Source organism: Cinclus cinclus, chromosome 4, assembly GCF_963662255.1.
Source record: "Cinclus cinclus chromosome 4, bCinCin1.1, whole genome shotgun sequence".
Classification (NCBI taxonomy): Eukaryota; Metazoa; Chordata; class Aves; order Passeriformes; family Cinclidae; genus Cinclus; species Cinclus cinclus.
In genome coordinates this window covers 67,193,247-67,210,386 of record NC_085049.1, presented here as the reverse complement: position 1 = coordinate 67,210,386, position 17,140 = coordinate 67,193,247, and the positions used below count along the sequence as shown (strand labels likewise).

The 17,140-nt window shown below is 42.2% G+C and overlaps 1 protein-coding gene across 2 annotated transcripts in view; it reads right to left on the bottom strand.

Annotated features, from left to right (window-relative positions):
- CHCHD3 (coiled-coil-helix-coiled-coil-helix domain containing 3) overlaps positions 1 to 17,140 on the bottom strand; it is a 120,868-nt gene that overhangs the window by 36,218 nt on the left and 67,510 nt on the right. For both annotated transcript variants that reach the window (XM_062491506.1, XM_062491508.1), the window contains exon 5: positions 10,955 to 11,038. In XM_062491506.1, coding sequence (XP_062347490.1) covers positions 10,955 to 11,038 — 84 coding nt within the window. The remainder of the gene's footprint in view (positions 1 to 10,954; positions 11,039 to 17,140) is intronic.

Sequence of the window (17,140 nt, the reverse complement as noted above, 5' to 3'; positions counted from 1 at the left end):
TCTTCTGAAAATTAGATAAATGTTCCAACTCCTCTGCTATGGTTCATTTGGATTTGTTTCCTAATTACCACAGCTCTACTTTAGTGCATAAATTCCCTGAGTGATTATGGCCTGCAAATGGTTAAAATCCCTGACATGGGGGAAAAATAAAGATTTCTAAAGCGGCAGGAGAGCATCTCCTGATTTAAGACACATGATTATCCTCCCATTTCAAAAGGAAAGGCCTTTTGAGGCACAGCAATATGCATGTGAATAGATCTGCATTGAGAAGTCCCAGCTCTCAGGTATGAAAATGCTTTTTGGTTCCCAAGGAGTGAGAGCTGGGAATTTCATTTCTCCCTGACACGCTGAAGGGGCTGAACACACCACCAGCACCAGCATTTCTGATTTTAAAAGGGTCATTTCTGTCCCCAGGCCTAGCTCTGAGGGTTCATCCACTTCTGCTGTGTCAAATTTCCATTTAAAACCAAGAGCTGAGCAGAGATGGGCCTATTTCATACTGATCTGGTGCCAAACACAGAACCCACAAAGAGGGTGGAAAAACGTTAAATCAGGAAAAAAAAAAAAAAAAAAGAAACTTCTACCCTTCAAGGATTATTGAAAAAATGACACATTATTTTTCCAGGTGGATTTCACAAATACAGAAAGTTGATGCCATCTCATCTCTCCTGAATGAATGGGGGGTCAGAGATTTAAAAGGAAATTTGCAGTGTCCAAGACAAATTGTTTTTGCTCTTTAAAGCAAAAATTTGGCTGCAAAGATGTTGTCACCAGGTGTGTCACCAAGTCTGTTACTCTGATTTTCTCTTTTCTCTCCTATTTTCTCCTGTTTTCTTCCTACAACTCCCTCTGATCATCTTTAATGAGAGTTCTTTCTCCCAGTTTTAAATTTATTGTTTTATTTCGAGGGAGTTTCACACAGCACAGAAAAATACTGAATTTTGCCTTTCTGTAGTGAATTCTCAAGGCAGAAGAAAAAACTTCACTTAAACTTGCATTCCTGTGGCCAAGCCTGGCCAAAGCTTGGATCTGTGCCACAAATAATGTTAGAAAGAACTGGTGCAGTTCTCTTCTCTCTGCACTGGGGTCACATCCCAGGATTTTGGTTCAGCTCCCACTGTAGCCAGACTCTCCTTGATTTTAAGGACATTGCCACTGGACACAACAGCTCCTGACCTCCTGCACATGAAAAGCACAACAAAATGAGAAGAAAAATGATAAAACCCAGAGCAGGACGTGGTGCAGAGCCCAGATTTCCTATGACACTGTAACAGCTGTATCCTTTACACAAAGCTTTCCCCAAACCCAGCATACTCTGGGCTTACATTACAGAAACAAAAATTAAACCTTTTTCTTTTTCCTGTAACACAACAGTGAACCAGCAAAATTCATATGGAAAAAAGCTGGGTCTAAATCATAGCTTGTTCTTCATAAACCTAAATCAACTTCCCAAAAATCCATCACTGCCAGATGTCAGTGGTCCATCTGCAACTCCTCTGGCTGCACAGATCCCTCTCTTCCACTGAAGGCCAAGTTATTAATAAATTGTTTTTCATCTTAGACTGGATTGATCATTTACTCATTATCCGCCTGCTCTTGATGTAAGAGGATGTTCATTGCCTTCTGCATTTATTGTGCTGGCAAACAGACACGTTCAGCAGCATTTCCTGGGGATTCTCAAATTTATCTGTCAGTTATGGGACTGGACTATTTTTAGGGGCAGGAAAAATTAAAATATCACACAGAGTGACAGCAGTGAACACAAATGCAGCGAATCTTCCTGTAATAAAGGAAGAGTATTCCTACGATTCCAAGATTTCAACGATTGGTTTTGCAGGATTATTTACAATTTTAAAAAAGCATAATTTCTCATAAAATTTATAGATTTCTAATGAGAATAATTACTAACTAATGCTTAGGAAAAAAGGCACTGTTTTCCTCTAATCCTAAAATCACTGAGGTTGGAAAATCTCTCTGGGGTCATTGAGTCCAACCATTCCCAGCACTGCCAAGGCCATCGATGTCCCCAAGTGCCACATCCATATAGCTTTGAAATCCCTCCAGGGATGGGGACTCCAGCACTGCCTTGAGAATTTCCATTGCCTGACCACCCCCTTCCATGAAGAAATTTTCCCAAAAATCCACCCAGACTCTCCCCTGGCCCAGCCTGAGCCCGTTCCTTCTGCTCCTGTCTCTGGAGCAGATCCCAAATCCCCCCCAACTGTCCCCTCCTGTCAGGGAGTTGTGCAGAGCCACAAGGTCCCCCCTGAGCCTCCTTTTCTCCAGGCTGAGCCCCTTTCCCAGCTCCCTCAGCTTTTCCTGGTTCTCCAGACCCTTCCCAGCTCCATTCTCTGGACATGCTCCAGCTCCTCCAGGTCTTTCTTATCCTGATGGGGCCCAGAGCTGCCCCAGGATTTGAGGTCCTTCAGCAGAGCCAGCACAGGGCAACAGATGCTTCAATTTAGAGTTGTAATAATTTCTAATTATTTTACCTCAACTACGAAATCTTGCAAAGCACCTCCCTGAGGGTTGCTCTAATCCAGCATTAACTTAGAAAAGTATTTGTTCCCAAACTTCAGTTTGTCATGTGAAGATGGTAGGAGGAGGGAACAGACCTGGGTGAAGCGAAAGCTGCTTATTCATTAACTCCCCATATGTTAAAACATTTTGCCATATCCTATGCAAAGCAATAAACACAGCTTTTAACATTAAAAAAATCCCTTCAGTTTGTTCCTTTTTGCCTATTTAAAACATTTCCCTCTCGTGACAGCTTTTTTTTTTTTCTTTTTTTTGCTCCATAAGAAGGAGAAGAGGAAAGGCACAGATGAAGCTACACTCAAAAAAATCCTCACGGACACCAAGAGGGACTGAGGCAATGATGGAATTTTGACTCAAAGGATAAACTTGGCCTCACTGGGATTCCAATTATCCCAGGTTGCTTCAAGCCCCATCAAAGCTGGGCTTGGGCACTTCCAAGGGCAGCCACAGCTGCTCTGGCAATTCCAGCCCAGCCAGAAATTCCTAATTCCCAAGATCCCATCCATCCCTGCCCTCTGGCAGTGGAAGCCATTCCCTGTGTCCTGTCCCTCCAGGCCTTGTCCCCAGTCCCTCTGCAGCTCTCCTGGAGCCCCTTCAGGCCCTGCCAGGGGCTCTGAGCTCTCCCTGGATCCTTCTCCTCTCCAGGCTGGGCATTCCCATATGGTTTGGAGGAATCTGGGATAGTGAAAGGTGTCCCTGCCCATGGCAGGGGGTGGAGCTGGAGGAACTTCTAGGTCCCTTCCAACCCAAATTATTCTGTGATTTTATAAACACATCCCAGCTCCGCAACTCTGAGTTATCAATTTCCATCCAGACACCATCACCCCTCGGATTTGTGCTAATTCTTCCAAAACAAAAACATGGAATTAAGTCATCTTTTTCCCCAGAACTAAAACTACAAAATAATCAGAAGTCTTTCTAGACCTTTTGTTTTTGTACATGCTGGAGAAATAAAAAATTGAAAGAACCTGTATGAAACTGTGGTTTCACATTAAGAGTTACCAGTGTCTTAGTGCACAGTGGGAAAAATCCTGGAATATTGGTTATCACAGGGTTTTTTGTTCTCTGTAAAGACATGCATACACAATGGAAAAATAATCTATGAACAAACATTTAGAGAAACATCAATAGCTGCTATTCAGCGTGGAACAACTCCTCATTTTGTTATTAAGCAGCATTTCAGCCTTGCTATTGATTGGATATGTGATAGTGAATGATGAGACTGAACCAGGTATTTTTCACAGCAAACATGAAACTCTGCAATTTTTGGTGCACTTGGGGGAAAAAAACATATGGCTGAGGTGTGTTTTTAATAATAAGTATCTTAGCTACTTAGTCAGAAATGGTAAATAATAGATTATGAGGAGGAAAGAAAGGAAAACAAGGCTGAGACCCAATTGTTCAGAATAATGATTGTGGCTGGGCAAGATATGGAGGAAGAGCATTAAATGCAACACTCCAGCCCAGGCTGTCAATCAGGTGGAGGTTTCAGATACTGTAATTGGTAGCAAGTTTCCTAATCTCAACCTGCCAGGCAAGAAGAAATTCAACAAAAGCTCTGTCCCCCAAACAGAATGAAATCTGGAAAGAGGAATTTTCTAATATTGGCAAGATCACAGGGTGGGTTGACAGCTTTATTATGCTAAACTGACAAACGCTCTGGTCAGTGCTAAAATGGTGGTTTTTCAGGAGCAATGTGGAAATACAAAGCACTGGGAAAGTCTGATGAACTCTTACTTTTATCTCCCTGGTGCAGCACATGAGCTGAGACATAGAAAAGTCTCGTGGCCCAAGTACAAAATGAGAAATTAATATATCTTTATTTTCTCCTCGGGTCTCCCACCGCAGCGATTTGGGAGAGCTGAAAGAAGTCTCTGTGAAACCTGAATATCTATTTAAAAAGGAAAAGGCCCCACTAACTTCACAGAAATAACACAATTCATTAACAATGAGATGATATGGCAGTCAGTAGAATTCATCACATGGAAGCTGTAATGTATTTTATTGCATCTATTGGAAAAGTGCTCGGAAATGGAGTTAAAGTATTGACTCTGTGTGTGTGTGTGTGTGCATATATACATTTATTTATTTGCTACAGAAAGAGAAATAGAGCCAGGCAAATAGAAAAAGGACACAAACATCGAGAGTATCTCAGAAATAGGAGGAGAGTGAGAATGATGGAATTATTTTCTTTCAAACCACGGATATTCAGGGAATATTGGAGTAATTCCATGCCTTCATGGGAACAAGAACACCAGGTTTGTTGAGCTGTCCCTGCCTCTTCCCTAAGTGCTCATCAGCCAAAATAATTTCCTACTTGGCTGGATCCAGCCTCAAGTCTCCAAACATGCACCTACATCCCTGCTAGTTGGCTTTGGAACGTGTGAAGGAATGCACACAAATGTGGGGAGAGTAAACATGTTTGCTCTGGCAAATACAGACTTCAAATCATGAGAGGTGAAAGCAGAATCATCCTCTGTTTATGGAATTCTCACTGCTAAAGCCACGTGAGATCACAAAGAGTAAACAGAATGATAACTGAACACAAACAGAAACAAACAAACAAACAAAAAAAAACCCCTTACACTGCTAAACTACCTTGTAGGGAATGAAAATGTTCGTGGTTATTATCCCACTTTGCATCAGTCCCCCCTCTGTTATCTACATCTTGCAAACTCCACTTTACAAAAAGCCCAGCAAACAGCTTCTGATTACTGAGTGGTTGAGATCCAAAAAGGTAAACAAGGCTCTGAAGCATCTGAACATGTGGGGCTGGCACTGTTGGCACCTGAGCACTTCTGCTGATGAGAAACTCCCACAAAAGGCAATTCCTGGTTGGAAAGCTGCAGATCAGCTCCTCAGCTCAGCACTGAGGCTATCACTGCAGAGCATGTTGGGCTACCCTAAGCCTTGAATACAAAAAGGAAGAGATCATTAAGTTATAATTTCCCCACACAATTGGTATAAGCATTTCCTACCAACAGGATTAGGATGAATACAAGATCCCAGAATAAAGCTGCTCAGCAGTGAGGATGGCAGTTTAGTGTCTAGTAAATTTGATTTCTCTGAAAATCCTGACACATCATAATAGCAAAATCCTATTTACTGTAGCAAGCAGGATGGATAATACCATTTAACACCTGGGATAGAATGTGCCATCAGCTCAGAGCTTTGTGCTCTGTGTGCTCATCTTACCTTAAGGTTAATGCTCCTTGACAGCCTCCATGGAAAGCAGAATCCCCAAATCAAGTGTCGAGCTTGGGATTTGCAAATCCTTCCTCAACGTTTAAGTCAGGAGAAGAATGGATGCAGAGAAGTGGATCAACATTTTCCTGAACTTCATGTCTGCATTCCCAGGCTGGGATCTGGCACTGAGCCCTTTGTGGAGCAGGAGTGTCCCTACATAAAGGCCACCACAGCCCCACCACAAGGCTGTGTGGGGACTGTAGAATGGACCAAGAACTGTCAGAGCAGTGACTTCCAGGCTGTTAGAGGTGTGGTGAATCCCAGGTAATACTGAAACCTGCAGATTCTTACAGAACGGCATAATCGTGGAATTGTTTAGGCTGGAAAAGCCCTCTGGGATCATCAGGGCTACCAGAGAGCCATGTCCCCAGGTGCCACATCCACAGGGCTTGGAAATCCCTGCAGGGATGGGGACTCCAACACTGCCTGGGACAGCTCTGCCAGGGCTGGGCAGCTCTTTTGGGGAAGAAATTTTCCCAAAATTCAAACCAAACCTCCCCTGGCCAGCCTGAGGCCATTCCCTCTGCTCCTGTCCCTGTTCCCTGGAGCAGATCCCAAATCCCCCCCAGCTGTCCCCTCCTGTCAGGGAGTTGTGCAGAGCCACAAGGTCCCCCCTGAGCCTCCTTTTCTCCAGGCTGAGCTCCCTTCCCAGCTCCCTGAGCCACCCCTGAGATTCATGCTCCAGGATAATCCTATTACCTCACCTCACAACTACATTCACATCCAAACTTCTGAACACTTGAAAGTATTTCCAGGAAACTCAGGAGCACAGAAACGTGGCTCCACTGGAAAATATTATGATTAATATGGGGATCCATATCTTGCTCATTCACACTGATAAACTAAGTAGTTGTGTCATACAGCAGGGTATTAAAATTAATTTCCTTCTGTTCCCATGACTTGGGGCAGGATTCTCCTAATGATCCATATTAGCATTAGGAAGCAGTGCAACATGAAAATAGCTGGGCTTGCTGGAGGAAATTGGAACTGCGGAGTCCCATCAGTCTCAGAGACAGAGCAGGAGCACACACAGCTCACTGAGGGTCTGTGTGATGCCAAAACTACGAGAAGCAGGAGAGGGTCATGTGTCCATCACAGAAAATGTTGTAAAGCAAAAGCAGTGGGGTGAAGGAAAACTGGGATGTCAGTTGCTCTCCATGAAAGTCTTGTGCAAATGTTGATGGGGACTGGAAGTTGCACAGCAAAGGGACACTGGAAATGCAGAGCTGGTTATGACTAACGTGTAGGGACACTGGGGCTAGGGACTGGCACTGAAACCAGGCAAAAATACTGCACCTCTCCACTGGAATTAGAGGGACAAGATAGTAAAGATATCAACATTTTTTCCTAGAAATACCAGAAATGGAACAGCTTCAATGACAGGGAAGTGCACTGAGTAAGGACAGAGATCCTGAGCATGTGGTACACAGGGTAGGAATGGCAATCCTTGAAACAGGGCTCTCATTTCACACTGGGGCTTTTTTTTATTCCAAAACAAATTTATTTTCTCCTTAGAGAGTCACAGAATGGTTTGGGTTAGGAAAGACCTTCAGGATCACCCAGTGCCACTCCCTGCCACAGGCAGGGACACCTTCCACTGTCCCAGGTGCTCCCAGCCCCAATGTCCCACCTGGCCTTGGGCACTGACAGGGATCCAGGGGCAGCCACAGCTGCTCTGGCAATTCCAGCCCAGCCAGGAATTCCCAATTCCCAAGATCCCATCCATCCCTGCCCTCTGGCAGTGGGAAGCCATTCCCTGTGTCCTGTCCCTCCATGCTTTGTCCCCAGTCCCTCTGCAGCTCTCCTGGAGCCCCTTCAGGCCCTGCCAGGGGCTCTGAGCTCTCCCTGGAGCCTTCTCTTCTCCAGGTGAGCATTCCCAGCTCTCCCAGCCTGGCTCCAGCCCTGGAGCAGCTCCATGGATTCCTCTGGATTTGCTCCAGCAGCTCCAGGTGCTGCTGCTGCTGTCCCCAGGGCTGGGGACCAGCTCTGCAGGTGGGGCCTCACCTGAGTGAGGGAGAGGGACACAATCCCCTTACTCCCATGATGCCCATGGCAGGTTCTGGATCCCAATCCCCATGGCCAGGGCATGTTCAGCTTCTCATTCACCAAAATCCCCAAGTCCTTCCTCCAGGGCTGCTCTCCATCCTTTTCTTCCCTCAGCCTGGATTTGTGCTTGGATTTCCCTGACCCTTGTGCAGGACCTTGCACTTGTAATTAAATTATTAACACTGTGGGGCACGTGAAACTCAGTGACTCCAGCACTGTTTTATCTCTGGGTTTTGCTTTAGTCAAGAACCACCTTCATCCTGTAGGTGACAAATTGCCCTCCAAGTCTGATGTGTGAACACCTAAATCACAGCTGTACCTCCCAGTCAGATGCAGAGCAGGGGAAGGTTGTTCTTTAACTGCTTTGTTAAACTCTCTGCTATTGCTCTGCTGCTGTGGAGCATGTAATAACTAATAGCTTATGTGCTATCTTTGACCTAGAAACACTGGCAGCTGCCAGGGGAATTGCTGGGTTTTGGGGACGTATCAAAAGGTTTTTAGCACATAAACCAAATTTATGAACAGCTATTCCCCCCGAGAATAGAATTGTTGATGTTTTACTATCACAGCTGTCACTTGTGCACAGTTATTTTGTCCTGTATTAATATCCTGTAAAGGTTGAGCATCTTCCCTCAGTCACTGAAATATTTTATAATTGACAGGCTTCATCTGGCACTGAATATGGATAATTTTCTCCATAAGGAGCACGCTGTGCTGACACTAATCTGTTCTGTTGTCATCTCCCTTTATTACCAATGTCTGCATTGTTTTTTCAGCAGCACTGAAGAACACAAATACGAAGCTTCTAATTGAAAAGGCTAAATAATCAAAAAGCCAATTAATCATCGAGATGAGCTCTGACACTCCATAATGCAACAGCCAGAAATACCACATAGGCATAACTGAAGTGTTTTTACAGTGTGCTTATTTGATGTGGGAATGATCTGAGATTGTAATTAGCATTCTTTGTTACAGGTGACAGACTTGGATTGAACATTTCTTCATTCTGACATTAATTCCCTGAGCTCCACTTGCTCCTATCCCACCTCCTGTTCTGAACTTTCCTCTGCTGAGGAGCCCATGCTCTGTCTCTGTGCACCTTCCACTGAGATCAGGACACGTTCAGGAACAACAAACCAGCTTCTTTTCATGCTCTGTCATTTCCAGACCTCTCATTTTTTTCTTTTTTTTTGTTTTTAAGCTCTATTTCCATCCCAATTTTAAAACTGCCAGCACAGAAGCTCACAGGTGACCCCAGTGAGGGAAGGTGGGATTGCAGGAGCTGTAACCCCTCTGCTTGTCCAGGTTTTCACTCTGCAATCTTCATCTCTCTGAATAAATTCCAAGTCAGATTTGGAACACAGAGTTTGCTCCTCTCAGAGCTGGAACACCAGTTTTTTGTGTAGGACAGAGATGAAAATTTACCTTGATGACAAACTGGATGACAACTTGGAAAAGCAGAGGATTTTACCTCACAAATAAGGAGTCAGAATGAAAAGACAAGGCTTGGTACCACAAAAACTCCACTCTGAATGCAGAGTTAATCACCCATGGTATAAAACAAGGAATTCAGAACTACTTGCTGCAATCCTGGAGATTTCAAAGCAAGGCAAATAAACCAAGAGATGGCAGAATTTCCTATTTTACATGCCCTGGGGGTGGCACTCCAGCAGAACTCAAATGAAGAATTTAAAGTTCATTATCTCCCTTGCACAGCACAAAAATGTATCGGAGACTTCACTAACAGGGGCAAGTGAAGCCACTGTGACCTACATGAATGAGAAAAATGACCAAGAAAAACATCTAAAAAGATATAAAAGGTGAAAAAAGGTGAAAGAAAAAGCTGTCCAAGATCCATGGTTTATCAGACATCCTTTGCCATGAATTATTCCACACTAAGAGCACAGCTACAACCACCCCAGAAAAATCCAGTCTGGATAAAATCCCACTGAAGCTTTTTCCTCTAACACCAAGCCAGTTACTAGAGAAAAAGGAAAGTGTTCTGTGGAGTTTTTTGGTGAAATATCTTAATTTTTAGCTGTTTAAATAATGCACCGATTTAGAAGCATTAAACTGATTTCCTCTGATCCTTTCAAACTCCTTTTCATTGCCAAGAACATGAGACTTCATTAATGTCACCTTCAAACGGGAGGACAAAACATTGACATGGTGTCAGATGTACCCTCAGTTTAAAATATTCATTAAGACCAGTTATACACACTGATAATTCATGCAACATGTTCTACCTCCTAGACCAGAAAAACAAGGGGTTTTCTTCAGGCCTGTTAAGCTGCCTCAATGAATATGTATTTTGTATTTAATTTTAAGCAACTAACAACAAAAAAATCTGAATTAATCACCAATATATAACCTCAGGAAGAAGGCAGAGGGGTAGAGGAGGCAAATGTATTCAGGCTGGAGGTTACAACCAACCTGGGAGCCAGAAAATGATGACAGCAGTAATTATTTGAAATTAACATCCTATAAAATAATACCCTGTAAAGAATAGGAATGTTCACAGCAACATGTTAAGCCACTGTAAGCAAGTCCCACAGCTTCCCAAGCTGCTCTCTACAGTTTAATTTCAAGTCTGTGATAAGATAAAAAGACAGAAGTGCTTTTTAAACATGGTATAAACTTGGAATTAAAATTAAACTCTCCATGTACTGATGGAGGAATCACTAATTCCACCCACTGAAAGCAGAAATTCACTATATCCCTTCACACTTCACTTTTTTTTTCTTGTTATTTTAATTTAAATTACTTTACTTGGTGACACTTCTTCGCTTCCACTGGCTCTTCATCAGCATTGGTATAAAAAAACCTCATTATTTCATTTTTCTGTCTGTAATTACCGTGACAGATGAAATCTCACAGCAAATGTGAGAACTTTGTTAGTAAAGAAAACAAATATTCTCCCATCAAACCTTCCACCTTGTCAATATTAAGGCAGAAACAGCAGCAGCGATATAAAAATAACTCCTTTGGCCAGAATTCTAATATTTATCTCCTTAAAAAAGTCTTCTTGTAAATACAACCAGGACCAGAAATGAACAGAAAGGGAAAAAAAGTGGGAAAAATATTCATTAAGAGGGGAAAAAAAAAAAAAAAAAAAAGGTTTTACCCTCTCTTCCAGCCGAGCCAGCTGCTCTTTGTAGTAGGCATCATGTTTCTTCAGCTCCCTCTCCTTCTCTTCCAGCTGCCTGGCCTAAAAAAAAGGAACAGAATAATAAAAATATTGAACCAAGGATATTATCCACAGTTCTGGGCTTTTTCCTCCTCTCCTCATCAGCTCTGCCTGAGTTTGCCCAAATGGATTTGGAAACTTCACAACAATACACCAGGCTGAGATTTATTTTTATTTTTTTATTTGAATTAACTTGTCAAATTACTTCTAAACTTAGGAAAACCTAATTCTAAACAGGTGGATATTTGGGAAGAATAAAATCCTTTTATACATTTGCTAAAAAAGTCCATCCAAAACTCTCCTGTCCTCTTTAATTAGGACTCACTCCTCTGGAAACTCCCAGATTGGCTGAAGTATCCACTAAGCTGAAAAACTTGACCACAGGACCACTCCCATGTCCAATAATCTAAAATAATACAGAATAATTTAAAATATTTATCTTTTCAATCCTAATATGACCTGAGTATTCTTTTAAGAGACACTGCTCCCAGCAAATTGATGTTTTTGGCTTTTCATCTGCAGTATTTCCCATTTTCTAGGATTACGGGGATTCATTAAAAATTAGAAAATACATTTAAAAAGCACACGTGCACGGAGGAATTTATTAAAAATATATAAAGCTCTAAGTCCTGCACCGTAAAGAGCAGACAAGTGATTTTTAACAAGCTACAAAGAATTTAACACTTAATTTATCAATGCAAATACTTTCCAGGTTCATAGTTTTTAATAAAATAGCTTTAGTGACTAATAATTATCAAATTAATATTAGTAATATTAATACTGTTAGTAATAATAAATTTCATTACAACAATTACACCACACACTGTACAGATACAAGACTTGATTTCCTTTGTCAATTAATGTTTTGGGTTTTTTTAGCAAACACCCAAGGAGTACATTAAAAAATTTGGATTTTCCCTTATTTCCTTATTCAACTGCTTACCTTTGTTTCTATGTCCTGAAGCATGTAAAAATGTTAAAATTCAAATCAGATTTATTTTATAATGGTGAACAGAAAGAATGCAAAGCAAAAAAACCCCACACGCATGTCAGGTTTACCTGGAAAAATGCAGAAAACTACTTGGAAATGGTTGGGGTCTTTTGTGCAACTTCTTCAAAAATGCCCCAAAAAGCCAGATTTTGAATGAATCAAACTCTGTCCTCTCATACCACTCCATCAGAATTCCATGGAGAACATGCCTTGTCCACCAGCACTCAAATGAGTCTTGCTTCACTAATTACAGGTTATCCAGAGCTCGTTCCATCAACTATTCCACAGCCAAATTCCCATGTTTTGTATTGATCATGGTTTGTTTCTTCTTACAGATAATCCCTGATGACCTCCCAGACCTGGTGGTTACAGAACCACTTAAAATTCACTGCAGGTTTTGTGTCACCCCCAAACCAACCTCTCCCAAATCCAGATTCGTGGAATAATCAATGGAATGGTTTGGGTTAGAAAGGACCTGAAAAATCACCTCGTTCAAACCCCAACACCTTCCACTACCCCAGGGTGCTCCAAGCCCCATCCAGCCTGGCCCTGGACACTTCCAGGGATCCAGGGAAGGGATCCAGGCAGCCACAGCTCCTCTGGAAACTTGTGCCAGAACACCTCATATTCCAGATCTAATATTCCACATATCATATTCCATATCTAATATTGCATATCTCGTATTCCAGATCCCATATTCCATCTCTAATGTTCCATATCTCATATTCCAGATCTAATATTCAATATCTCATATTCCAGATCTAAGAGTCAATATCTAATATTCCAGATCTCATATTCCAAATCTAAGAGTCAATACCTAATATTCCAGATCTTGTATTCCAGATCTAATATTCAATATCTAATATTCCAGATCTCATATTCCAGATCTAACATTCCATACCTGCAAAGCATCTTCATGAGTACCCAATGCAAATATTCCATGTCTAACCATCCCATGATCCCCAAAACACAGAAGATCTCCAGAACATTCGTGCTGTGCAAAACAGGCCAGTGACAAAGAAATGGGATAATAAATATTCCGTGAAGTTCAGGAGAACTCGTTTAAAGTTTAGTTCTTGCAATCCAGTCGTGTTCCTCACAATTCTATCCATGCCCTGGAACTAAAACTGACTTTGGGAAGGCGGTGGGATGGAATAAAAGCCAGGGAAGAAGCTCCTGACTGAATTCTTGCCCCATTTCTGACAATTCACGAGCGCAGAGCTTTGCAGGGTGTAAAGCACAACAGGTCAAGGACACAGCAATGACACAAGAGACTAAACCCCTCCTTATGCTCCAGGATTTAAGCTCAGTTTAAATCCTTTTCCTCTTGCTGTGATCAGGAAATGCAATAACATTTATTCCAAGGACATCCCTCTGAATGGATGATTTTGCCCTGGAAATTTGATTTACTTGGTAAGTTGGTTCATTTTTTGGGTTGATTTTTAGGTTTGGTTCCCTGTTCCCCCCCAAAACAATTAGTCATCAAACCAGCTGGATTTTACTGCACTACAATGCCACTGCTCATTGCCCTGATTTGTCCCTGATAAAGGAGAAATATAGTATATAAAATACTAAATAATCTGTTTATCCAAAGGTTTGCTGTCCTGTGTTGTGAAAGTAACCAGGAGATTCGGTTGGCAAGTAAGAAATTCAGCAAAAAAGAGTTTCTTCCACCCCTGACACTTGTACAGTTACGCAGACACAGCAAAGTTCAAATGAATAAATAATAAATAAAATTATTCATTTATACAGGAGACTATAAATATGCCAATAGAGGAGAACAGAGTGCCAAAATAAAAACCTGTAAAGTAATATATTTATGGGGCTGCAGCAACAAGATCCCTGTGAATGTCAATGAGCTGCAGGAAAATAATTAAGAATAACCATGTTTTCAATTAGCTGAATGCTGCTTTTCAGGTATAAATGAGACACTGGAACAGGTTGGTTGTTTCTTCATGAAAAAATTCTGATAAACAAAACCTTTGCTTGCGTGTTTTCTGAAGAACAGCTTCAAAAAGCTACCTTTGCTTCCCAAACCACCCAAATTTAATACCCAAAACATATCACTAATATTAAATATGGGTTCTTCACAATCACAGGGAAATTGGACCAAGATTTAAAGGACAACCTGGGTTTTGTTTTCAAAGGATTTGGCACAGCACTGGTAGGAGCTGCCATCACTGGCCAAACTGATTTCTACCCTACAAAAAAATTCCAGGAATCACCTTGTACCTGGCTGCAGGGACACCTGCAGAGCCATCCTGTGACAAAACCCTGCTCATACTGGATACAACAAAAACACATCTATTTTGTTCTCTGTGAGGAAGAACAGAGCAGCTGGTTGAAAATCTATGCTTCATAATTAAATTTCAAAAATAAAGAAAAGGAATCTGTTGCTGGATGCAACAAGATTCCAGGTATGTGTGGTCATAAATTGTTATTAAGGAGCAGATTAAAAAATGTACTATCAGGTGGTTTAATGTAGGTTTGTAGGCAGATTTCAGACTCAGCTCCTGAAGCCTTTGGCAGTCCCAGGTTTAGAGCTGCCCCTCAGCACCGACTCCAAGCTCCAAATTCATTAACATCCCAAAAATTTACAATGGAACTGCTGAGCTGGCTCCAGCCTGTATTTCTTTGGGAAAAGAATGATCTGCTTCAAAACAAGAACAAAGTTTGAATTTACAAGTTGACATCAGTCAGGTGAAAGTCCTTTGAAGGTCTTGCTTCAGTGTCATCTCACCAAACATCAGGGCATGGGGAAGGTGGACACCAAGGGACTGGTGATCTCCAAACACACATCCAAGGATTCCAGCCCTGGCACTGGGGCTGGAAGAGTTCCTATCACATCAGGTTTGGGACTGAAGATTTTCCAAAGGAAATGCTGATCACAGCAATGAAGGCTCCTCCCATGGGAACCCCACATGGAATATCTGCAGGTCTTGGGATTAGCCTGAAGAAAAAGTTAATGGATTGAAGGTTAAAAGGAAGTGGTGCTAGCTCCCCAAAGACCATCCCACAGGAGATCTGATGGCAGCTCAGGATGAATGAGATGCACCAGCACAGGAGAGAACTCAAAACGTGATCTGCTCAAAACATGATTTCAAAACATTATCTTCTCAAAACACGACTTTCTCAAAAAATTATCTTCTCAAAACATGACCTCAAAACATGATCCTCACAAAACATGATTTTCTTAAAACATGATCTTCTCAAAACATGATCTTCTAAAAACATGATTTTGCTCTACCACACTGCTGGAGGTTTTCCATGTCCTTTCCCACCTGAGGTTCACTGTATGAGCTAAGTGTGAATCCCAGAGCTTGTAGTTGAGGTCCAGGCTGTGAGTGTCACACTGTAAAACGGTTTTTGGGCATTTCATAAATCATGGTTTGGGCTGGAAGGGATCTTAAGATTCATTTCCCAAATCCCTGCACAAGCAGCAACATCTTCAACTCCATCAGGGTGCTCAGAGCCCTGTCCAGCCTGACCTTGGATGTTTCCAGAGATCTGACATCCACTAAATTCCTCTCCCACTCACCCAGGTATAGCCCTGTGTATCCATGTTTGCACATTGATAACCTCAGATAAAGCTTCATGATTTGCATAAATTATTATGATCAGCAAAACTGCTCTCCTCTTCCACTGCATGGAGTGCCCAAAGAAAAAAATAATTCCCAATTGCCACATTTAATGGATATTGAACTGCCCCAGTTTTAACTTTCTATTTCAGCATATAAATATACCCATCATTCTGAACAGGCAACACCAGGAACTTATGGATATTCTTGGGAAGAGATGCTGGTCCCTTCCCCCTCAAAGAATTCCTTTAAATTATCACGACACACAAAATCATCCACAAGCACAAAAAAAATCATGTGGACACACTACTTGAAAAAAGGGATGTTTGTTTCCACTTGTAAAGGTAGAGATTTGTTAGGAATTGGAAATGGCAGCACCAATAATGCATCATAAAATGGAGTCTTTGACAAGTGTAATTAAAACAAGCTCTTGTAATTACCACCAAATGTGCTACAGTACTTTTTCTAAAAATAATGAGGTCCTGAAAGTGTGAGTCGAGCAGATAAAAAAGATCACATTGAGAGGAGGAAGCTAATGGAGAAAATTTTTTAAAAAATTAATTTATGAACAAGTAAGGATCTAGTGTAAAACAGAAGACGTGACAAGAAGCTTCATTTCCTGAATCTTGTTATAGAGCAAAGGAGAAAAACACAAACGTACAAACGCCAAGAAAAGAGTTACAGATTGCAATCCTAATGTGAGTCACAGGAACATGCACAGGAACACCCAAGGAAGACATTTATTGAAGTTGTTGCCCCAACAAGAACAGCTTCTATTATGCCAGAATAAAAAGCTGCACAAGGAAAATCTCAGAATCATTGAGCCTGGAAAAGCCCTCCAAGACCATCAAAGCCAAGCTGTGCTCAATCCTCACTTTGTCCCAAGCCCAGAGCTCTGAGTGCCACCTCCAGGAATTCCTCAGACACCTCCAGGGATGGGGACTCCAAACCTCTCTGGGCAGCCCCTCCAGGATGTGGGACACCCCGAGGAGGAGGTGGGTGATTCAGGGAGAGCAGACACACCCAGAATGATCCCGGGTTCCTGCTCAGAGCGGGGCAAGGATCAGGCCACAGCTGGCACCCCACAGCCATACCCAGCTGGGGTGTGAGAACTCGCCAGAATGGAGACAGAAAAGCTCTGCTGAGCCTTCTCCACCTGCAAGGTCCCTCAGACCTCATGCAGGAACACAGCTCATGGAGGAGAAGCAGCAGGAGGGAAGTTCTGAGTCACCACTCACTTGAGAGGACCCCAAGTTCTTCCAGCCTGATTTATTTTATGATCCTACCCCGAATCGTGAGCAGAAAAATCACACATTTGTCATTTGTACCAAGTGACCAGAAATGAGCAATTACAGAATCCCAGACTGGTTTGGGGTGGAAGAGACCTTCAAGATCATCTCGTCCCAACCCATTCCACCAAACCAGGCTGCTCCCAGCCCAGTCCAACCCATTCTGGTGGCATATCAGGACTAAAGAAAAGCTGCCACTTCTCACCAAACTCCAAACGAACCATCTGGTTTGCTCAGCTTCAAAACAACAGACTCTGAAGACTTT